General features: G+C 45.3%; 1 protein-coding gene across 3 annotated transcripts in view; it reads left to right on the top strand.

The window, feature by feature from the left end:
• Positions 1-24,320, top strand: part of PCNX3 (pecanex 3) — a 74,205-nt gene that overhangs the window by 31,623 nt on the left and 18,262 nt on the right. For all 3 annotated transcript variants that reach the window (XM_030218061.1, XM_030218062.1, XM_030218063.1), the window contains exons 16-27: positions 959-1,050; positions 2,077-2,186; positions 2,813-2,930; positions 3,045-3,137; positions 3,486-3,636; positions 4,835-4,979; positions 5,186-5,363; positions 5,880-5,988; positions 6,370-6,499; positions 8,396-8,454; positions 8,980-9,195; positions 9,489-9,742. In XM_030218061.1, the coding sequence (XP_030073921.1) occupies positions 959-1,050; positions 2,077-2,186; positions 2,813-2,930; positions 3,045-3,137; positions 3,486-3,636; positions 4,835-4,979; positions 5,186-5,363; positions 5,880-5,988; positions 6,370-6,499; positions 8,396-8,454; positions 8,980-9,195; positions 9,489-9,742 (1,655 nt within the window). The remainder of the gene's footprint in view (positions 1-958; positions 1,051-2,076; positions 2,187-2,812; positions 2,931-3,044; positions 3,138-3,485; positions 3,637-4,834; positions 4,980-5,185; positions 5,364-5,879; positions 5,989-6,369; positions 6,500-8,395; positions 8,455-8,979; positions 9,196-9,488; positions 9,743-24,320) is intronic.

Below are 24,320 nucleotides of genomic sequence, written 5' to 3' on the forward strand. Positions count from 1 at the left end.
AAAGGTTTTCGTCTGCTGGTGAGATAAAAACTGTGTATTTCTGGGATGTGAGCATCGGTGATAGTCAGGAAGTCTTTTAATTACAGCAAATTTAGAGCCCACCTTGCCTCCAGTTTTAGCTGCTCTGGCTGTTCCTGAGGAGTTCATTAAGTCAATCGCTGCTTTTAATGGAAAATGTCTCTGGTGCCTGAAAACTGTCTTATCGGGGTTAGCAGCTCAGCCAACGTTTTTAGAAATGTTTTGCTGTAGGTTTTATTTTTAATTGTATTTTATTCAAGAAAAATGCAAGATAACATACAACAATTATTAATCAAAAAGAAAACATTGATAACTTCCAAAGTGACAAAAGATACTAAATTTTCACTTTTTTAATCTCCCTCCCCCTCAACATGTTATGAAAACCTCGCTGCATGTTTTAAAGTGAGGAGAGCTTGATAATATGCATCCAACTGGTCCTAGGATTGAACAGAAACTAAGGCAAGAAGAGGACTGGTACAGGTGCTAGACTTGCCAGGCATGCCCAGAGAAGCTTAAAAATAAAACACACTTCTGAGCCTAATAGGAGAGCACTAGATCTGGATAAGGGCAGCATGATATGAATCCCAAGTTTCTTCTGGTAAGGGGACATACATATATAAGTACATAAGTAGTGCCATACTGGGAAAGACCAAAGGTCCATCTAGCCCAGCATCCTGTCACCGACAGTGGCCAATCCAGGTCAAGGGCACCTGGCACGCTTCCCAAACGTAAAAACATTCCAGACAAGTTATACCCCCCAGATCTCATTGTATTTTTAAAATATTTTAATTAAATAGAGCAGTTTCCCTCAAGACACCCTGGCTACTTGTTTTAAAGGTTTTCGTCTGCTGGTGAGATAAAAACTGTGTATTTCTGGGATGTGAGCATCGGTGATAGTCAGGAAGTCTTTTAATTACAGCAAATTATTCTCTCTCCCCAGCAACCACAAGCCCTGTGGCAGCAGTGTACAGCCTCATGCGCAGTCTTTTTGCCTCTGCCCTGCTTTATGGCTTCTGTCTTGGAGCCATCAAGGTACCTAAAATGTTTCATCTTCCTGCAGAGGATGTGGAGGTGGTAAGAGTGTACTCTCTAGATCAAGGGTGGGCAACCACAGTCCTTGAGGTCAGCAACCCAGTCAGGTTTTCAGGATTTCTACAATGAAAATGAATGAGATCTGTTTGTATACAGGGGAGGCATTGTATACAAATCTCATGCATATTCATTGGCGAAATCCTGAAACCTGACTTGGTTGTGGCCCTTGAGGACTAACGTTGCTCACCCCTGCTCTAGATGGTTCAATGCTGAGGCTCTGAGATGGGCCTCTTTACCCCCTTGGTGATCTCACCTGGGCTCTGGGAAAGGGTTTTGCCTACCTCCCGAGGGCCTGGTCAGGTTCTGGGATGGGGTCTTGCCTACCGCCCAGGGGTCTGGTCGGGCTATGAGATGGGGTTTTGCCTACTGCCCAGGGGTCTGGTCGGGCTATGAGATGGGGTTTTGCCTACTGCCCAGGGGTCTGGTCGGGCTATGAGATGGGGTTTTTCCTACCCCTAGGGGCATGGTTGGGCTATGAGATGGGGGTTTTCCTACCCCTAGGGGCATGGTTGGGCTCTGGGATGGGTTTGCCTACCTCCCAGGAGCCTGGTTGAGCTATGGGATGGGTTTTTTTCCTACCCCTAGGGGCCTGGTTGGGCTCTGGGATGGGTTTGCCTACCCCCCCAGGTGCCTGGTTGGGCTCTGGGATGGGTTTGCCTACCCCCCAGGGGCCTGGTTGGGCTCTGATATGGGTTTGCCTACCCCCAAGGGGCCTGGTTGGACTCTGGGATGGATTTGCTTATCCCCGGGGACCTAGTCAGGGTCTGGGATGGGGTTTTGCCTACCCTTGGGGACCTGGTTGGACTCTGGGGTGGGATTTTGCCTACCCCTGGGGGCATAGTTGGGCTTTGTGGGGCCTCTGTATCAGATACTTTTCTGTGATGGTTTAACAGGACACTAAGAAGTGAAATTGATTGTGCGACTTCTCCTTTCGCTCTCACTTTTTCTCTCTTCATTCCTCTTCAGGCTCCGTGGACAGATCAGCACGTGCCAGTCCTCTTCTCTGTGTTTTGTGGTCTCCTTGTTGCACTTTCCTACCACCTCAGCCGCCAGAGCAGTGATCCCACAGTACTTTGGTCTGTATACTCCTCTTTGGCTGCATCTTTTCTGTAGGGAAGGATTGCACTGGTTTTGTCTGGGAGATGGACAGATCGCACAAGATTCTAGGCCTTCACTGGTTTTGTTGGGAAGGGTAGGAGTAGCTGAGTGACCAGTGTATGTTATGTTCAGTTGCATACCTTCTATCATGTTTTTGGCCTATACGGGAGGAGAGGGAATAAGACCATAGTTGGTGGTCCCCAGCACTGAGACTTCAAAACGCATTACATGTCCTTCCTGGTCCCATATATTTTCCTAATAACATCGGAGTTCTACTAAATTCAAGAATGGAAATAAAAAAAGGCTTCACATCCATAGTGTTGGGATCATATTTTGCTTGCAGCTGTTGTCAGCAGAAAGATAGCTGCAACCCTGAGGATGGTTGTTTGGTCCAAGATATGGGGGTCCTTGGTGCTGATAGGTATTTGACAGCTAGTGACCCTATATAAAGGGGGAGGTTTTATATTAGAGAACCTAGTGAGAGCTTTTCACTGCACACAGAAGGGCGTGTGGCGGGAGAAACAGAGAAGAGGAGCATTAGTCTCCTAGCTGTTAATTTCATGCTGCACTTTTTCATCCCTCACCTCCCACTTCTCTTTTGCAGGTCCCTGATCCGGGCAAAGCTTTTCCAGGAACCGGAAGAAAGACATGTGGAGGAAGGTAGTAGCACAGCCGTGGCAGAAATCAGAGATCCTCTTCCAGAGAAACTCCGCAGCTCTGTGGTAAGAACTGGTCTTTGCTTGGGAGTGGTGGAGAAGGAAGAGTTGGAACCTGGATAAATTTTCCCTTCTTAAGCAGATATTAACTGTTTCTCCTTGTGGTTCTTATTCCCCCAGCGGGAGATCTTGCACTCAGACCTTGTTATGTGCGTCCTCATTGCTGTGATCACCTTTGCCATCAGTGCCAGCACTGTCTTCATTGCTCTGAAGGTATGCTGGGTACAGAGAAGGTGGAGGGCAGGGGGAGATATACTGAGGCACAGGAGGAGCAATGGTATGCATTGGTACAAAGATTATCGTGCAGAACTCCACTTAACAAAAGGATATTGCAGGAAAGTTGCCTTTTTGTTTTGCAATAATGAGAAATAAAATCAGTCTCTAACGTTTTATTTTTTTAAATTGTCCTTCATTCTTTCACTTCTGGTTTCTGACTTTTGATTTAACCCCTCCCTGACTCCCATCTGTAACAGCTGTACCTCTTCATTCCCTTTTATATATGAGAGTTGGGGAAGGGGCAACTGGGATCCTCATTCTAACTGCGCTCCCCCCCTCTCTCAGTCTGTTCTAGGGTTTGTCCTGTACGCCTTGGCAGGGATTCTGGGGTTCTTGGCTCATTACCTCCTCCCACAGCTCCGGAAGCAGCTGCCCTGGTTCTGCCTCTCCCAGCCCTTGCTCAAATCACATGAATACAACCAATTTGAAGTCAGGAGTGAGTACTGCTTTCCAATATGGGCAAGCATTCACATGAATGAATATCATTACATAGTTGGTTTAGTTGGCAGAAAAGCAGAGGTTCCTTAAGTCCACATGCTGTGATATAAAATCATGAGTGGGCTGGAATAGGTAAATAAGGAATAGTCATTTAGCCTTTCAAACTGTGCTAGCACTGGCAGATTTAAAATTAATTTAACAAACTATATTTTCAGTCATTGCATAGAAAAGATGCTGAGTTTGCTGCCAGCAGATGTGATCAAAATTAGTACTAGAGTTGAAAAGGCTTGGGCAGATTCTGGAAGACAGATTCATTGACGATTATCATCTCTTCTGGGAGTAAGCACTAAGATGTGGATTTCTGCTGGTTTATGAATGTCACAGCCAGCATGGAACTTCTTATGTTTTCATGAGAGGCAGCGAGAGAGAGAAGAAAAGGATCAGAGGAGGAATCCTGTCCCTCATGATCCTACATGTGCACTGCAAATAAGAAAGAGAGAGAGTACAGGGGAAACTAATGTTGACTCACTCTCTATTCCAGCCTTGTAAGCACTAAAACTAGGAAAAGCCAAGCTGTGCCATGATATTGTAGACGTCTGTAAATCCCCACAGTAACTACAGTTCAGGAAGACAACATCATTTGCAGGCCAAAATACTCAGCATGTGACCAAGAGAGGAGGGAAATCCAGCAAGGTGTAGCCTGCACTCTGTGTGTCTTCATTTTAACAGCAAGAGCACTTTTTCTCTCACCTCCTCTGTCCTACATATTTCAACCGTTAAGAAGAAAAGAGGTCTAAAATGTTAGTGCAGGAGGGCCTGATGAGTGCTGTGGGTAACATAAGACATCTCTGAAATCTGTGTTTAAGGAGTGATAGGGAGGACTGAGTGTGTGGAAAGACAATAAGATAACTCGGAGGTTTATGGAAGAGGAATAATAGGAAGGGGATGAGTGTGCCACAAGACGATAAGATGTCTTTCGTGTATATGGGAGAAAAGGGAGTAGGGAGGCTGAGTATGCTGCAAGACCATAAAACACCTCTGAGGTCTTTTGAAGAGGAATAAATGGGGAGGTCATTTGAAGAGGAACAAATAGGGAGAATTACTTCAACCTGCCAGTCTCTGCAGGTTGAAGTAGTTCTCATTCTTCCCCTCCCACCCCAGAAGAGTGGTACCAGTTTATCTTATCTCACCTACAGGTGAAGCCCAGTTAATGTGGTTTGAGAAGCTCTATGCATGGTTGCAGTGCGTTGAAAGGTACATCATTTACCCCTTGGTTGTGCTGAATGCCCTGACGCTAGATGCTGCTTCCACGAGCGCCCAGCAAGATAAGCTTTGCATTCAGTGAGTATCATAGTACCTGCTGCTCTTTCTCCTCATCAGTAAGACCCATGTACAACTGCTCAAGGTCAATACTTTAAAAACTTTCCATTTCAAGGTAGAGTCACTGCAGCAAGGAATCAGAACTGTAAGCTCAAAATGAGTTTCTGCCTTCACTGACTTGACTGGCATTTGTTTCTCTCTAATTCTCTGTCCTCCTGCTTTCACAGCTGTCGCGCCCTACTGTTCACCGTGGCAGGAATGAAACTTCTGCGTTCCACTTTCTGTTGCCCAGCCCAACAGTACGTGACTCTGCTCTTCACCGTTCTCTTCTTCCGATTTGACTACCGGAAGTACTCTGAGGGTTTCCTGCTGGATTACTTCCTTATGTCCATCCTTTTCAGCAAGGCGAGTGGGACAGCACCAGGGCCTCTATTGCAGGGAATCATTCTGGGGTCTTCTGAAGAAGCAGGGCTTGGTGTCAAGGTGGAAGGAGGGGAAACATCATGCTAGGTTTTTAATTCTCTGTTTAATATGTGACAACCTGGGGAGTGATGCAGAATGGCAGAAACTCAAGCAGTAGCCCCCTCCTGATAATGAGCTGATTTGGCTTGATGGTGATTGTGTTGGGATTATACTTTAAACTAACTGCCTTTTCCAATCGAAGAAGCAATAAGACGGTGTACAACTAAGAACCAATAAAACAAAATCAATTACAGTAAATAGTTAACTTTAACTTTAGTGTGCATGTCTGAGAGGTTACTCTATAAGTTAAAATATTTTGCATATGGGGGTATCTGCAGATTCCATAGCTCTGATCTGTTAAAAATGATATTTTGTGGTGGGAGGGGAATTATTTTGTACAGATCTTTTTTGTGTGACCTTTCTCCTGTTTTATTTCTCTTTTTCTCCTTTTGACTGCAGCTCTGGGATTTATTGTATAAGCTGCGCTTTGTCCTCACTTACATCGCTCCTTGGCAGATTACCTGGGGCTCTGCCTTCCATGCTTTTGCTCAGCCTTTTGCTGTCCCCCGTATCCTTTGATCTGTCATGCAGGAGACATTGCTGTGCTGTTCTGCAGGGCAACCTGTGAGTTGTGGACCAAGCATCTGGATGCTTCTCATAAGGGTGAATGAAAGAGGTGGCTTCCCAAGGCTCAGTCCAGAATGTGGGTCTTGTTATAAGAGGCTGGGAGTGTGAATCTCGGCACTAGTGTGCTGGGGCTAGGGGTAGGGTATAGAGATGCCACTGTGCTCACAGGTTGAGCTTGTTAGTTTGGGATGTTTGGTTCCTGCTTTGTGCAGAGGATGAGCACATAAATTTTGCAAAATTTGGCTTTCATTTGAGGTTGAGTGCTGGTGTCATTGTTTGGAGTTCTCAATTTGATTTCCTTGACTTGATCCCTGTGCCCCAGACTCTGCCATGCTGTTTGTGCAGGCCATTCTCTCTGCACTCTTCTCCACACCCCTGAATCCCCTTCTGGGCAGTGCTGTCTTCATTACGTCCTATGCCAGACCTGTCAAGTTCTGGGAGCGAGACTACAAGTAAGAATTTTTGAGAGAGACATGGGTTTGAATTTAGCAAATTATAAACTTTATTACTGGCCTGCACAGCTTACCCAGGTGGTAATATAGTGGCTGGATAAGAAATGTAATTTAGAGGAAAAACTGGCACTGCCAAATGAACCAACAGATATTTTGTATGGATGTGAGAAGAATAGCTGTGTGGTCTCTCAGGTGACTATTGGTCAGAATCTGCAAAAAATAAGTTGGATAGTCATTTGACTCTTAAAGAGAAATAACAGCTTTTTAGATTTACAAGCTTTGAAAGGATTAAAATTATGAAAGTTAAAAGGCTCGCTAGCCCTGCACAAGTACTGAGACTATAATTTTAAATATTTCAAACAAAGAGGACTTCATTATTCTGGCCATTCATTTATTCAAATGTTTACAACTGGGACATTATATTATATTTGTATAATAATTTGGACTATTAAGAAAGATACAAGGTTGTCACCGGTTGTTGTGAGTTCCAGACCAACTTTACTTGGCTATACCATTGAACATGCTTCCTAAACCTGCTAATGCTAGTCTCAGATTACTAGTGGTACTGGGCTGCTGTTGGAAAGAGCAAAGCAGAGAACTTCAGCTAAAGAGGAGTGCATACAGATGTCATAAGTACATTACCCAAAGAGAAGGGGGCATGCATGTTAATAGTGGATGTATTGCCAGTATCTAAACCATTGTAGAGAATGGTGGGGTTACTAGTAAATTTTTGACCGAGTCCTTCTAGAAGTGTATGCGATGTGATGATGGTATCGGTCTCTACAAAATGACTGGTTTTGGTTTTTTTATTTTTTGTTTAGTTTTTCCTTAGCGTCCTTACTAGACCAGTCCAGAACCTGTTGGTTATGCCTGCCAACTATTGGGTGGAGACAGTTAAAAAGAAGTATTGCATGCTTCACCCAATAAGGGCACTTTGCAGCCTTGGATGCTTAGTATTTCTCTGTCTCCAGTGGATGATGAAGGGCAGACCATGCAGCTCCTGACCCAGTTGGAGAACTAAATGTTAGCTGAGCTGTTTTTTGTTTTCCCCTTAAACGGGTTTAAGTAATTGGATGAGAAGTTTCCTCCTCACTTCAAGGCCTTAGAAGAACTCCACAGCCATAGTTCTAGAATGCACTAGTGGTTAGCAGAAATGGGTGGGAATAAGCACCTGTACCACAAGGAGGGGCTATTTCTTTTTTTTGGCTAGTCTTAGGGAGCTTGTATTAGAGGCTGACCCCTCAATATTCAAAGTATTTAACCAGCTAGGATCGGCACCTGGATGGTTAAAAGCCTCATAACTGGCTATCTGCGATATTTAGTGGGGGATAGCCGGCTGTCTCCTGCTGTATATCGCCAATTACTGGATAGCTAGTTATATCAGTTGATATAACTGGCTATCCGCCAATTTCAGACCCATTTTTGCAGCTATAATTGGCCACTTGAATACATGGGATATCTTTGGCCGGTTTGAACATAACCAGCTAAGTCCGAATATTGACTTAGCCGGTTATGTTCAAACTGGCTAAAAATAAACTGGATATTCAATGCCAGTCACCGGAAACGGCCCGACATTAAATATCCAGGTTTAGCGCTGACACAGGAGTTAGCTGGGCTAACTGGGACTGGTCTGGTGGGACTAAAGGAAAGAAATTAGCAGATAAGACTTAATTTCTCCATTACATTGTAATTTTAAAGATCAATAAAGAAATATAGCTTTACAAAATAGACTTTCAGTGGAAACAGGCCACAACATGGCTGTCATAGGGGCATTGTGCATTACACTAGAGGAGGTAGGTAGGCTGGGGATGGGGGTTATCCCATCTTTGAGCAGCAACAGAAACATGTTCAGATAATAGCATCTTGATTATGTCTCCCTGTCTCCTCTCCTCTTAGCACTAAGAGAGTAGACCATTCGAACACCAGGCTCGCTACCCAACTGGACCGCAATCCAGGTACAATCTTGAAGATGGGGTGGTGGGGCTTTAGGGAATGGGAGGATCAGATGTGTATGTAAACAGTCTACTGCGGTAGGTGACACCATTTTGAGTTTAAATTAGTCTTTTGGGTTGTGCACACACAGCTCTATCAGGGCAAAGAATGTCTGCAGATCTTCTGCTGAACTGTTAGTGAGTGTTAGCTGGGTATGGCCTAGCAAGACAGGGAGGTGTCTGAGCTCCATAACTTATTAACAGATGGAATCCCTGAATGAGGTGTATTGCAGGGGGTGAGGAAAACATGATAGGGACTAGGCAGGGCCTTATGCAAGAAGGGTCAGCAGTTTGATGCATGGGAAAAGCATTGTCTGATACAGGAGAAAAATACTTTTTGGGGGTCATTTCATATTTAATATGGGAGGGAGCAAAATCCAGGATGAACAGGGCCTGAAGATAGAACAGGCAGCATACAAACTGAGCAAAATCTGATGCTGGGAATGCGGGGAGCATATGGATTTGACGGGAACAACCTTCTTCTTTCAGGGGCAGATGACAACAACCTGAACTCCATCTTCTATGAGCACCTGACACGGTCACTTCAGCATGCACTTTGTGGGGATCTGCTGCTTGGCCGCTGGGGCAATTACACCACAGGCGACTGCTTCATCTTGGCCTCTGACTACCTCAATGCTCTTGTGCACATTATTGAGATTGGCAATGGACTGGTAACTTTCCAGTTGCGAGGGCTGGAGTTCCGGGGTAAGGGTCTTCCAAACATTGAACACACCTCTTCACATCCTATAGCGTGGATTCTGTGTACCAGAGTGTTGTGAAGGGCCAAATGGATGGATCTAAAAAGAACCCCAGTTAACTTTCACCAAGGCACCATTTTCCATCCTACCATTCCCACCACTTTCTAGTGGGATCTTGGCATCCCATCCCAACACTCAGAATAGCTCTCAAGGTTATTCCTTCCCCCCACCCCCCCCCAAAAAAAAAAAAAAAAAAACCCAAAACATTTTTTTCTTTTCTTTCTCTTTAACTTGGAACAGGGACCTATTGCCAGCAGCGGGAGGTGGAAGCCATCACAGAGGGAGTGGAGGAGGATGAGGGTTGCTGCTGCTGCGAACCAGGCCATCTGCCTCATGCTCTTTCATTTAACGCTGCCTTTGGTCAGCGTTGGCTAGCCTGGGAAGTGGCAGCCACCAAGTATGTGCTGGAGGGCTACAGCATCAGTGACAATAATGCAGCTTCCATGTTGCAAGTTTTTGACCTTCGCAAGATCCTCATCACTTACTATGTTAAGGTGAGTAGCACCCAAGTGGAATATATCCTCAGATGCATGATGGTTCCTTCCCATTAGGGAAATTAAAGGGCATTGAGGGGCTGTGGTATTGAAGAATGCAAGAAGTTTGACAGATTAGATGTGTTTTCCCATTTTAATTTATAAACAGATTCTGTGTTTTCTCTGGTTAGTGAGAAGAATAGCCTAGTAGGTTAGAACAGCGGGCTGAGAACCAGAGAAGCCTGGTTCGAACCCCACTGCCACTCCTTGTGAAGTTGGCCAAGTCACTTAACACTCCACAGACTCAGATACACACATGGTAAGCCCTGGCTTCCTTATCATCCCAGAAACAAAGAAAACAGAGAAGAGAGACAAATCCCCATATCTTGAAACACAACACGAACCGTGAAGATGGCCAAAGAAACTAGAGTGCAGCCAAAGATGTCTTCAAAGAGGCAGTTCTTTTATTGGCACCAGCTCACAAGAATATCATAAAAGAATGCAAGACCACTTGGTGGACTCGACACAGGCCATGTTTCGGTTACATTGCCTGCATCAGGAATCTAAAAAAAAACAATCTAAATAAATAAATACAGTAATAAAAACACTAGAAGTGAATAGAATGGAAGAATAAAACTCAAATATGTAGCAAGTGTTTAAAATATTCTGCAGTCACCTGAGCTGTATAAATGAAAAACATGTATATGTACTATATATGTAGAACATAAGTCTAAAAAAGAAGAAATTGTACAATTCTGTAATTAACATATGTAAAAATCATAAAATGAATACCATGTAGAAAATAGCATTTGACAAATAAATATAATAAAGACAATGAAAAAAACAAGTCACATGGTCTGAGAGCATTAGATAAAAATTAGATGATAAAACAGAGTAAGGTATACCCAAACATGCATATGTGAGGTGTATAAAAATGTATGAATGCAAGGGAACAAAGGTTTCCACACTTTCATATTCACTTGGTTCTATTGGTTTGATATTATCTTGTTCCTTTCCATTCATAGACTGTATACTTATGGTTTTGTCCACACACAGTTTACATTGCTGCACTCTGATTCTAGTACTACATATCGAGGTGTATTTTCAAAGCACTTAGACGTGAAAAGTTCCATAGTAACCTATGGAACTTTGTAAGCCTAGGTGCTCTGAAAATGAGCCCCATTGTGTACCATTTTCTTATCTATTTGTTCCATCTCTTTCATAGGTTTTAACAATGTCTTGAGGAGATTTGCACTTTTTTGTACACCTCACGTGCATGTTTGGGTATGTCTTATTCTGTTTTCATTTGATACCATCTAATTTTCATCTGATGCTCTGACCATGGGGCTCTCTTGTCTTTTTCATTATATTTAATTACAGAATTCTACAATTTCTTTTTTTTTTTTTTACACTTATGGTACATGTATATATAGTCTTCATATTCATGTTTTTCATTTATACAGCTTGGGTGATTGTAGAATATATTGAACATTTATTTCATATTTGAGTTTTATTCTTCCATGCGTGTCTTATATTTATACTTGTTTTTGTAACCATTTGCTTCCAGTGTTTTTATTACTGTATTTATATGTTTAAATTGTTTTTTTATGGACTCGATGCAGGCAATGTAGCCAAAACACGGCCTGTGTGAAGTCCACCATGTGGTTTTGTATTCTTTTATGATATTCACATGAGCTAGTGCCTGTAAAAGAACTGCCTCTTTGAAGATATCGTTGGCTGCACTCTAGTTTCTTTGGGTGACTAAAATGATAGCGAGGATGGGACGACTTCCCTATGAAGAAAGATTAAGGAGGCTAGGGCTATTCAGCTTGGAGAAGAGACGGCTGAGGGGAGACATGATAGAGGTATGTAAAATAATGAGTGGAGTGGAACAGGTGGATGTGAAGCGTCTGTTCACGCTTTCCAAAAATACTAGGACTAGGGGGCATGCGATGAAACTACAGTGTAGTAAATTTAAAACAAATCGGAGAAAATTTTTCTTCACCCAACGCGTAATTAAACTCTGGAATTCGTTGCCGGAGAAAGCGGTGAAGGCGGTTAGCTTAGCAGAGTTTAAAAAGGGGTTGGACGGTTTCCTAAAGGAGAAGTCCATAAACCGCTACTAAATGGACTTGGGAAAAATCCACAATTCCAGGAATAACACGTATAGAATGTTTGTACGTTTGGGAAGCTTGCCAGGTGCCCTTGGCCTGGATTGGCCGCTGTTGTGGACAGGATGCTGGGCTTGATGGACCCTTGGTCTTTCCCAGTATGGCATTACTTATGTTCCATCAGACCAGTCCACACACTTGGGTTATGCCCTTCTATCAGCAGGTGGAGACTGACAACTGTGGTGTCAATAATATATAGGGCTATGTGCAGTCCTCTGACTCTGCCTTCGGCAGATGGTAGGTTTATGGCCTGGTAGAATAAAGCTTTACTTTGGGGGTTTCAAACAAACTAAAAGAGTAGCAGCAGCAGCAAACAAAAAAAAAAAATTAAGGAAGACTGTTTCTGCAATCACTGTTAATCTGCTGTTGGTTCTAGTTTAGGGGTGCTACACCTGGGAAACCCCAGCTACCTTCCCCACCCGATCAGTGTTCCTCCGGGGTGAGGGGAGGAACAGAGGTGGTTTGTTCCTCGGTTCTATCTGCACTGCAGGGAGCCTTGAGTGCCCAGTATTAGCTTCTCCACAGATCCAAACGCAGGTCAGTGTAGCTGAAGGGAACAGTGCTGTGGCTATTTTTTTTTCCTGGTAGTCTTTCGTGGAGAAGGCTGATAATCGGTGAGTGAGGAAGCAGGATGAAATCACCACGCTGATGGGTGACATCCAATGGAGTTCTGTGTAGGAACTGCGCTCCGGCAACTTCAAGAAGCAGTGCACCACTCGTGTGCACACCTTCCTGTCCACCACCATTGTGTGGGACCAAGCCAGTCTCTCTTTTTCTGCAGATCAGTGAGGTTGTGTTTTGTGGATCTCCCCTCAGCTCGTGTTTCATTCCTGCCTGTGAGGCTTTTACCTTGTTAATCTTGTTTTCTTGTAAATGTTCATTCAGGGCCAGTGCCTAACTTCTTTCTTAGTTCTGGAGTCAGATTTTCAGCATTTCCTAAGTTTCCTTTCTTTTCCAGGCTCCTTAGGCCTCAGGTGGCCTGGTTAGCTTATTTTTTCCAAAATTGAGCCATTTGATTTTGTCTACTGTTTTTCTCAACATATCCCTTAAGACTCTTAGTGGTTTTACGAAGTGCAACCAGCATCGGACACAGGATGCATCAACAGTGAGAAGGTCTCTGCATGCTTGGACATAGAGTGTTGATAGTGGCCATTGGGATCGGGCATCCTTTGATCCCATTCCGAGGATGAGTAAAGATTTGTCTTTGTCAAAGCCGGGTATCCCTGATGCTGTGTGTCATGCAGAGGCAAAAAGGCACACTGGCATCAGTCCCCCTTGAGTCACAGTGTTGAGAACACCAGGGTATCAAAACCATCGATACCAAAGAAGCACCCCTGCCATGAGGGCTGCTCACCCTCCAGAGACTCAAAGTGGGCTAGCTAGCCTCCAAGCCCAGGACCAGGTCATCGATTTGGTCCCAATATCTTTTTTTTTTTTTTTTATCATTTATAATTTTTATTAATTTTATAAACTTAATACAGACATAAACTGTTCAAGTGAAATACAGCCAGGCATAACAATAAAGTTATTACAGAAGAATTATCTTTTCATAACATAATTTAAACATTGGCTTCATTAGACCTCAATTATTAAGGAGAACGAAGGGGGGCAGGGATTAAGTGAAGATTATTTAATGCAAACAATAATAAAGAAACTATGGCGTCATTTTCTCATGTTTATGTCTCTAATGTTGTCTAGCTTCTAGGAAAGTCTTAAGCTGATCCGGTGTATAGTAAACATATTTTATCTGATTTAACCTTATGACACATTTACACGGATATGCAAGAAGGAAAGAACCTCCTAAATCCAAAATTTTAGACCTCATAGAAAGAAACTTTTTCCTCTTTTCTTGAGTAGTCTTGGTCACATCAGGGTATAGCCAAAATTTGGCCCCCAAACATAAGGTTAGCTGATCTAAAATAAAGTCTCATTATTGAATTCAAGTCTTGTTGGAAAACAAAAGAAACTATCAGCGTCCCCCTTTCTGATACATCTTCAAGTGATTGTTCCAGTATGGCTGTAACATTTTGCAAATCAATGGATTTTTCTCCCTCTGTTTTTTTCATAGTAGTTGGAACATAATAAATTTTGTTCAATGGGGGAATAACTTCTTGAGGAAAATTAAGATTTTCTTTCAAAAATCTGGTAAACATGTCCTGTGGAGAAACTAATAGTCTGGGAAAATTAAGCACCCGAAGGTTCAATCTCCTATTAAAGTTTTCCATTTGTTCAATTTTCCTTCTTATTTCTGAGTTTTCTTTTATTACAGCCACCTTAAATTCATCTGTTTGTTTAGTCTCTCTCTGCAAGGCCTCTAATTCCAAAGAAACATCTTGTTTAACCATAGCAATAGAGCTCTTTACTTCCTGCATGTTCAAGTTCAAAGTTTTTACCTCTTCAGATGACTGCCATAAGGTTTTCTCCATTTCAAGCAATTTCAGCCAGATCTTACCCAGATTCACCTCCGTTTCATCCGCAACTGATGTTATCGCTGCAAATTCAGGTTCCCTACGGGGCTCAGCAGATTCACCCCTTCCAGGTTCCACTGGAAACCCCGCCCGAATCGCTGCAGTTGCTGGATTGGGAGGGATCTTGGAGCTCGGCGGAGGAGAAAGAGATGTTTCAACTTCCAGCGTGGAAACTGCTTCACCGGGATCACACGCTAAGGAATCCAACCCGCTTGTACGAGAAATTGCGGGGAAGAAGTGTTCTAAGCCTCGTTTCGCCGGAGTGGACGTCTCGGTAGTTAGGGGAACCCCCCGAATCGTCGCTTTGCGCTTTGTATGAGGCATATTTTAGAATTTACGTTTGTATTCGGCGAAAAGAAGCTGGAGCTCACTTGCTACACCACTGCTCACGGCGCCATCTTGACACGCCCCCCGTCCCAATATCTTTAAAGGATGTGACTACACCAGCTGAGCCCCAATCCTTTACTGGTGTTTCCGCCTGAGGAGCAGATTTGGGCCATACTCCCAAGAGGAAATGGAGGTGCCTTCTAGCTTGACAGAAAGCCGAGACATCGAGGGCTTCGATGTCTGGTCCAGTGGAGCTTTAGCCCGTTCTGGAGGCCCATGCTTTCCATCACACATACATCAATGCTGATACCTTGCAGAGCATTAGAGCTGGTGCATGCTGAGACAGTGTCGATGTTTAGTCACTTGGTAGAAGAAGCTTCTTTGGGGCATCAGAGATCGTCTGTCTCTCAGTGCCCCCATCTAGGGCCTGCGCAGCCTATCAGTAGACTGAGGCAGGCACAGACTCAGACATCCAGGAAGGACTATTTTTATGGTTCTGATTCAGAATGCTTGTGGATGCCTCGAAGAAGCCCCAGAAGTCCTCTCAGAGGAGGGATCCTTTTCAGACCCCTCTCCTCTACACAAAAGGAGAAAGTTGCTTCCTGAGGAGCTATTCTTTTCTGATTTTTTATTATGGAGATGGCTAGGTCCGTCCTATTTGATTTTGGAGACTGAGTTGTTGGACATCCTCGAGTTTGATGCCCTTCCAAAGAAAACTATGACTGTGTCTGTGCACAGAATCCTTAGGAATGTACAGATGAAGCAGTGGGAGACCCACTTCTCTGTACATCCTATACAGCAGACTCTATATAGAGAGAGTCGAAAAGGCTCCCAGATTAGAGAAGCTTCAGCTTCCTCGCCATTCCATGGTGGTTGAATCTGCCCTGAAAAGAGCCAAGAACTCCAAGACTTGCTCTTTAGTGTCCTCCTTAATGAGCATGCACTTACAGAACATAGTGTGCAGTGATGCAGAGTTCAGACACTGTGCCCCAATAGAATGCTACAGAGCTGCAACAGCTAGTAGCCAAGCAAGCGGGAGTGTGGAAAACACATGGTCCAGATAACCTATGCTACTTTCGATACAGCCTCAGACCTGGACCTGCAGTTCAGGAAAAGCTGGTGGATGTTCCTTGCTGGGGTGATGATCATTTTGGTGACAAAGTGAAGGTGGTTGCTGACCTAATTAAGAAGACCTCTGAGACCTCAGGTAACTGACCCAGCCCACTCCTATCTCGTGTTCTTCATCCAGGAGGTACTCTGGCATAGGGCAGTGGAGGACCTACTACTCTCCAAGGTATAGGTTTCCTTCCCAGAATACCCAGAACTCCCACTCTCACCCACGGTAGCAGTGGGCTCAGAAGTCCCTGCTGGATTTTCAGTCAAAAGCAGGTGATGAACTTTTGATTGGCTTCAAGAGAGCATAGCTGCAATAAATATAGCCATTTCAGATCGCTTACTGGTTGGAGGGGGGCTGAGTTTTTTTCCAAGCAAGGTGGCACCTTGTAACCTCAGACCAGTAAGTTCTCAAAATAGTCCAGGCAGGCTGCACCCTACAGTTGGAAACAATCCCACCAAATTGATTGTTGTGGTTGTGTGGGTCTTGCTGTGTGAAAGTAAGTGTGCCTCAGTCTTCCACCTTCCTGAGGGAACCACAACCCATCAGGTTTGAGAACCCACTATGTAAAGACAAACAGCAGACTCATAGCATACCCTGAAAAAAGCCACAGCATGATACCTGAAGCATTGATTCCACTTACTCAGATGTGGCAAGACCCAGACAACCTCAACAATCTTGATGCCAGCCATGGAAGCCTAAGAGAACAATCCCATCAAATTGCCCACCAAATACATCAAAGTTAAGCTCTCAGCACTAGGAATTGCTTATACAGGAACTCATCCTTTCTGCAAGCCAAAGAGGTCAAATCCATTCCACCAGGGGAAAAAGGAGAGGGATTTTATTCCAAGTACTTCCTGGTCACACAGAAAACAGGGGGATTCCTTCCTATCCTAAATCTAAGGGCCCTGAATAAGTATTTGTCAAAAACAAACGTTCAAAAGGGTTTCCATGGACATCCTACTCTCCATTATTCAGGAACAAGATTGGCTGTACTCCCTGGTTTTAAAGGATGCCTAAACCCACATTCAGATTTCGCAGCAATTGGAATTCATAACCCTGGGCTTTTCTCTTAGTCCAGGGCATAGAATTTCTGATTCCTGTAGTGCTTCAAGTTCATCAGAGCTAGAGGGTATCTGTTCGGTGGATATTGAGATTACTAGGCCACATGGCCTCAACAGTACATGTTGCGCCCATGGCACGCCTACATTTGAGGCTGGCCCAGTGGACTCATGCTTCCTAGTAGTCCCAGGCCAATGGGAACCTAGCAGATGTCATTACTGTCACTCCTTCCTTCAAGAAGTCTGTCTTGATGGCTAATCCACAGCAGTTTGGCCAAAGGACTACTATTCTGTATTCTTCTGACTCACAGGATGTCGACCTGGGCTGGGGGGCTCATGTAAATAGACTTTCATGTTGTCCCGCAGGCCAATCTAGAGACTTATGGGTTTATTCCCATCTACCAGCAGGTGGAGATAGAGATAACGCCAGAGTTTTGCCATATAGCACCTGTATAGCAGCCTCACTCTGCGTATTCTCTCTATCTTAGCAGGTGGATGGGCGTCCCTGTGCAGCTCTCTGGTGCTAGCGCCTAGCCTGTCCTGCAGGATCAGTTGAGCTTGGGGGTTGAGTTTTTTGGGGTACACCTCGTGGCACCAGGTCCCTCCCCTTCACCCATCGCTCCTTATGCTCTGATTTGTTCCTGTGTATCTTGAGCATTTTTTTCTCCCCTGCCTCTTTACAATGAAAAAAAAGACACATAGGGCTCTGAGCCCTTAAGAAAATGAGCAATGCTGTTGTGACAGCCCATGGAGCATTTTGTAGCACTATTTTGTTTTCTCCAGTGCCTCTGCCAATAAATTTGTCTGCCAGTACTGTAAGTGAGCTGTTTTCTTTCCGATTGCTGTGTCTGCTGAAACCATGAAGCACTGTTCCCGATGAGGGAACCAGCGAGCAGCATCGGGGGTAGGCACTTCCTGTAATCGTGCCTCTGCTTCCAGCTACCACCGTCCGACCTTTCCATGCAGCTGACTCCAGGTACCTCAGCTGGCCTAGCAGCTGAAGTTGTGGCGAGCTCTGCGGTTCTTCAGAAGCGTGCACAGCCACAGCTGTCATTTTTGAAGCACTGGCTTGCAGTTCTCCTGCTGGTCCTTTGCCGGGTTCCTCTCGCGTGGCAGCAGATGTGCCCACAAATAACTTGCAGGCTGTGGGAATGCTGACTTTGGGAGAGTTGGGAAAAGGCTCTTTGGATGTTCCCTTTTCACCAGAGTTTGTCCTCCTGATGCTTCAGACTTTTTTGCTTAAATGGCCACTTCCTTCACAGCCCTCCTCTGGCCCTTTGGGCCCTGTGCCTGAGCAGTAGCCCAAATGGACCCGGGTGGAGTTCCAGAGGGATGTGGATTATCTCTCTCTGCCCATGGGTCAGATGCCCCATTATCTGAAGCCTCTGGACTCTTTTGGAGGATGGTGAGCCATGAGTTCTGTAAGGAGGAGTTGCCTTCCCTCATTACTAAGGCCTAGAGGTTCTGAATATTTCTTCCCTTGAACCGCTCAGTTTGGAGGCTACCGTGCACCCTATGATGTCAGGCACTAAGAAGCCACCTAAAACTTTTCACATTCATGTGGCTGTGCGGGTGCTGATTTTCAAGCAGTAGGATACTCTGGATGTGGAGATTGAAGGTGGCCAGAGTGATGTCTCGGCTATATCTCCGTCCACCTGAGGAGTTGGGAGTCCCTGAGGCTTCACAAGGTGGACTTCCTGGTTACAGCAATCACCAAGGAGATTGCGCTTCCTATGGAAGCTCTGAGGAATGCTCAGGATCACAAATTGGAATCCTCCCTTAGATTGTCCTTTGAGGTGGCAGCTCTGAGTTTGCAGGCCACAGTGTTTAGCTTTTACACAGCTCAACTAAACAAATGTCCTTGGTAGTTACTGCTAGACATTGGCTTTGGCTCTGGCATTAGGCTGCAAACACTTCCTCAAAGTCAAAGCTTGTACGGCTGCCCTTTCTGGGTAGGCTTCTTTTTGGTGCTGATTTAGAGAAGTTTGTTTAAAGATCTTGGTGTGTCTAAGGGCCAGCATTTACCGGAGGACAAGTCTCTGTTCCGTTCCTATCGGGCTCAGGCTCATTGTTCTAGGCCGGATAAATCTGGCTCCTTTCAGTCAGGCCCCGCTTCCAGTAGAAATAGCAGTCATTTTGGTGGAACAGGTGTGCCTCGACCTCCACTTTCCGGTCTACCCCGGCTGCCTGGGTGACCCGATGATGGGGTGCTGGTTCATTCCCTGGGAATATGCGTCAGGGCATCTCTCCTTTCTCTAGGAATGGGCCCAAATCACTTCAGACCAGTGGGTCTTGAAGGTGGTCAAGAAGAGTTACAAGTTAGAATTTGCTCGTCCTCTAACGGATTGTTTTCTAGAGTCCACCTGCACAGCGCCAGGGAAAGCCGAGGTGATCCGCTCCACACTTCAAGACCTCATCCCAAGAAAGGAGGAGCCTTTCATCCTGTGCTTGGAGTGGTTCAACCCGGTATTCGGAGTAAAGCACTTCAGAATGGAGACCTTGAGGTCCGTCATTGCATCAATTCAGCCCGGAGAGTTTCTTACATCTCTGGATCTCAGAGGCATTCTTTCCGCATCCCAATTTGACCTCCTTATCAACGTGTCCTCTGGTTCTTGGTGTTTGGAAAGCATTTCCAGTTTTGGGCAATGTCTTTTGGGCTGGCAACGGCTCCTAGAACCTTCTCTAAGGTGATGATTGTGGTTGAGGCGTTGTTGCATTAAGAGGGGGATTCGTGTGCATCCCTTTCTCGACGATTGATTCATTAGGGCATTGTCCTTCCAGGAAAGTGTGCAAGACACGGACCGAGTGGTCAGGTTGCTTCAGTGCCTGGGTTGGGTAATCAAATTCACCAAGAGTCTTTTGGCCCCCTCTCAATCCACTGAATATCTCGTTTTCTTCGATAACCCAGCGCAGCAGCTAAAGATTCAGTCCCAGGTGGTGTCTGCTCTGAGAGCATGGGACTACATGCAAGTGCTTGGCACGATGGCTTCCACTCTGGATGTTCTTCCAGGGTCGAGGTTTCACATGAGATCGCTGCAGCCCAAGTGGCACTTCTGAGTCATTGGTCTTCCATGTTGGCCATTATCACAGACTACCTTGTACCCCAGGCAACGTTCAGTGTTTGTTGGTGGCTGTGCCTGAGCAACCTTAGGAGAGGTGTCTCCCTGGCAGTGCCGGACTGGGTGGTAGGACAACGGATGCTAGTCTTTCAGGTTGGGGGGTGCACTGTTTGGGCTGGACAGCACATGGTCTGTGGACACAGCAAGAGGCGGCGTGGCTGATAAACTGCTTGGAGTTGAGAGCAGTCAGATTGGCCCTGCAGGTGTTTTTTGGACCTGTTGAAGGGCAAGGCAGTTCGTGTTCTTTCAGACAATGCGACTGCAGTGGCCTGTATTAACAGGCAGGGGGACATGAAGAGTATGGCTCTGGCTTGGAAATCAAGCCTCTGTCAGTGGACAGAGTCCCATCTCTCCTTGCTGTCAGCAGCTCATATAGCAGGAGTACTGAATGTGCAAGCAGATTACCTCAGTGGGAATCTACTGGATCTGGGGGAGTGGAAGCTCTTCGAAGAGGCCTTTTGGAGGGTCTTGACCAAATGGAGCTCTCAGGCCCTGGATCTGATAGCCACGGAGCTCAACGCCAAAGCTCCCAGATTCTTTAGCAATAGGAAGGAGTGCTGGTCTGAAGCCATAGATGCCCTTCTCCAGCCTTGGCCAGCTGATTCCCTTCTCTGAGTTTCCTCTGTGACCAATGATAGGCAGGGTGCTCAAGTGGATCTCTCTGCACTGAGGGCTAGTGATTCTGTTGGCTCTGGATTGGCTCAGAAGGCCATGGTATGCGAACATTGTCAGGCTGAAAATCGACAGCCCCCTCTTCCTGCCTTCCTAGAAAGAACTTTTGGCACAGGGTCCTGTGCAGATGGAAGATCCCACCCACCCCACCCCCCGGCATGGCTCTTGAGAGGGCTAGATTAAGGAGGGGTTATCAGGAAGAAGTGATCGCTACTCTTCTCCAAGCACGAAACAGATTTACTTCCGTGGCATATGCTAGGGTTTGGAGAACTTTTGAATTGTGGTGTGGTTCCAGGGTTATTGTGCTTTTTTTGTCCCTATTAATTTACATTCTTTTTTGCAAGATAGCTTCAAGAAGAGATGTTTTTGAGCTTGCTGAATGTCCAGATGGCGGTATTATTTATTTATTTAATTCACTCAAGGCAGTGTACAGTAAGAATAAATCAAACATGAGCAATAGGCAATTACAGCAGTAAAAATATTCCAATAATACAAAGTATAGCATAGTATACTACTTACAATGTCAACACAATATGTAATAGAACATTTTAATTGACAGTGAAGGTTATAAGCAAAGATGGAAAATATAGACAGGTAAGAGAATAAGAAGAGTTAGAAAGTAAGGCGACTAATTTAAAGAAAGTTGTACATGAGGTCAGAGAGATGGTTAACATATAGATAGGTAAGAGATTAAGAGGAGTTAGAAAATAAGGTGACTAAGGAAACGTGCATATGAGGTTAGAAAGATGGTTACATTTTATATCAGCTAGGGTAAGAGTGTGTTTTAGGGGGCAAGTGCAACGCTGTTCACTAGCAGCACATCCAGATGTAGTTCGCTTCCTTAAGGGAGTTAATACTTGCATCCCCCCAGGAGGGCAATTTGTCAAACCTGGAATCTTAACATGGTTCTCTGCATCTTACAAAGACCTCTGTTTGAGCCTCTGGATAAGCTTTTCCTGAAGGATCTCATTCTGAAAACAGTCTTTCTGGTTCTGCTAGATGGATGTTGGAGTTGCAGGCGTTGTCATGCTGGGATCCCTTCATGTGTTTCACAGAGGCAGGGGTCTCAGAGAGCGGTTCCTTCCTACCAAAAGTGGTCTCTAGTTTCCATTTGAATCGGCCAGTTTCTCTTCTGTCCTTTCACAGGGAAGATTATCCAGAGGGGTTTTGGTCCCTTCGGTGTCTGGATGCACGTAGAGTTCTAATGAGATATCTGGAGTTCCCCAATGATTTCAAGAGATCTGACCATCTCTTTGTTCTGTTTGCTGGCTGCAAAAAGGGCAAACAAGCTTCCAAAGCTACTGTGGCAAGGTGGCTCAAAGACATAAATGATTTTTGAGCTAGCCCCCCCCCCCCCCCTCCCCTCAGTCTGAAGATGAATTGCATTCTCAAGAGTTCAGGCTACTTCATTTGCAGAGTCTCAATCCATTTCTTATTGACAAAATTTGCAGGTTGGCGACCTGGTCCTCTTTACACCTTTTTAAAGTATTATAGATTGGACATTTTGGCTCGGGGTGATTCAGCTTTCAGGGACTCAGCCCTTTTTGTTGGGATTGCCATGTCTTGCCCTGCTTGAAGACTGCTTTGTTACATTGATTTGTGGGACGACATGGAAGGAAAAATTAATTCTTACCTGAAAATTTTCTTTCCATTAATCCCAGCAGATCAATCTAGAATCCCTCCCTGGTTCTGAAGTTCAGATTTTTTGTCTGGGTGTTTCTTCATATTTCTTCCTTTTGACTTTGTGTGTTCATGCTTCAAATCTGCAGATGCTGTTCAGAGCTACTAGAAAAAAAATGATCTGTTTCACATCTGCGGATCGCTCCTCATTGCTGTTTTGTTTCTCTGTTTTGACTAAGTAGTCCTTTTTAGATGCAGGACAGTTCTTCATTTACTGTGTGTCTATACTGCTTTATCAAAAATACTGAGAGCGAGGCTGCTATACAGGGTGCTGTATAGCAGAGCTCTTACATTCTCTCTATCTCTACCTGCTGGTAGATGGGCATAACTCACAAGTCCCTGGATTGATCTGCTGGAACTAGTGAAAAGGAAATTATCTGGTAAGAACTCATTTTTCCTTCACACCCAGGTTCAGTGGTCTATTCAGGAAAGACATCATCAGATCATCCTCCTGAAGATATAGGCCATATGGAATGTCCTAAAGTAGCGTTTCCCAAACTGTGCACCGCAGCACCCCAGTCCACAGCGGCGACCTCACAGGGATGCCGTGGGACATTTAGGAGTTCACATGCCGAGTGCCTGAAGAACAATTGGTGGATGTGGATTCCATTTCAGTATGCACAGAGGTGGATGACGGTCGGTTGTCTGAAGTTTCCCAACTGACCCGGTCTGAATCCCTAGAGGAGGGGGAGTTACCATCTGAGGAGGGAGATGATCCCACGGCGGCACGGTTCCGCCAGGAGGAATTGGCTAATCTGATTGTCAGGGCTATGGAGATTTTGAATATCTTGCCTCTGGACAGCAGACTCCCCTCTTCAACAGCCCCCTTTATTATGTCGGGGACAAAGCGGCCGTCCAGAACCTTTCACATTCACGAGGCAATGAAGGTGCTCATTGCAGCGCAATGGGATACGCCAGAGGCAAGGCTGCGTGTGGCGAGGGCCATGGTGCATCTATATCCGCTTCCGGAAGGAGAGCGGGAAACTTTGCGTTTGCCCGCGGTTGATTTGTTGATTACAGCGGTTACTAAGAGACTACGTTGCCTGTGGAAGGCAGTACGGCACTTAAGGATCCGCAGGACAGAAAATTAGAATCTTTATTAAAGATGTCGTTTGAGGTAGCAGCGGTTATGCATGTAGGAGTCGGTCTGCGGGTCCTACGCAGCCAGGGCGTACCTGTCCTGGGTTCAGAAGGCAGCCTCCTTGGAGGAGCCGGTGGCAGCATTGCCTTCGCTCGAGGCTGGACTTGCTTATTTGGCGGATTTGTTGTATGACGTTCTTCGGGCATCGGCGAAGGAGTTTGCCCTCTCAGTGGTGGCTCGTCGCTGGTCTGCAGATACGGCTTCTAAGTCTCGCCTTGCTCGTTTGCCATTTCGAGGCAAGCTTCTGTTTGGTGAGGATTTAGACACGATTGTTAAGGATCTGGGAGATTCTAAGGGCCGTCGTTTGCCTGAGGGTAAGCCAAAATTGGTTCCTCGCATGTGGTCCTCTCGGGCCTGGTTTAAAGATGCAAGGCGTTATCGCCCAGGCAGGTCTGTGTCGTTCACAAAGCCGCGTTTTCCTCATAAGCAGCAGCCGTTTCATGGGGAATGCCGCTCAGGTGGCTCAGCCTCAAGACCAGCCACAGGGGCTCATACCCAATGATGGGGCCTTGGTCCATTTTCCGGATTCGAAAGGGGGGCGGCTGTCCCTTTTTCTGGGAGAATGGACCAGGGTGACTTCAGACGAGTGGGTTTTGGAGGTAATCCAGGACGGTTACAAACTAGAATTTTTCGACCCCTGTCAGATCTTTTTGTGGAGTCTCCTTTGCAAATCGCCACAAAAGATAGCGGTGGTCAGAGACACATTAGAGAATTTAATTCTTTTATGGGCTGTGGTTCCCGTACCGGTGGCACAGCGGTTTCTCGGCCGTTATTCCATCTATTTCGTGGTGTCAAAGAAAGAAGGCTCTTTTCGTCCAGTGCTTGATCTCAAAGGAGTAAACAGAG

Source organism: Microcaecilia unicolor, chromosome 11, assembly GCF_901765095.1.
Source record: "Microcaecilia unicolor chromosome 11, aMicUni1.1, whole genome shotgun sequence".
Lineage (NCBI taxonomy): Eukaryota > Metazoa > Chordata > Amphibia > Gymnophiona > Siphonopidae > Microcaecilia > Microcaecilia unicolor.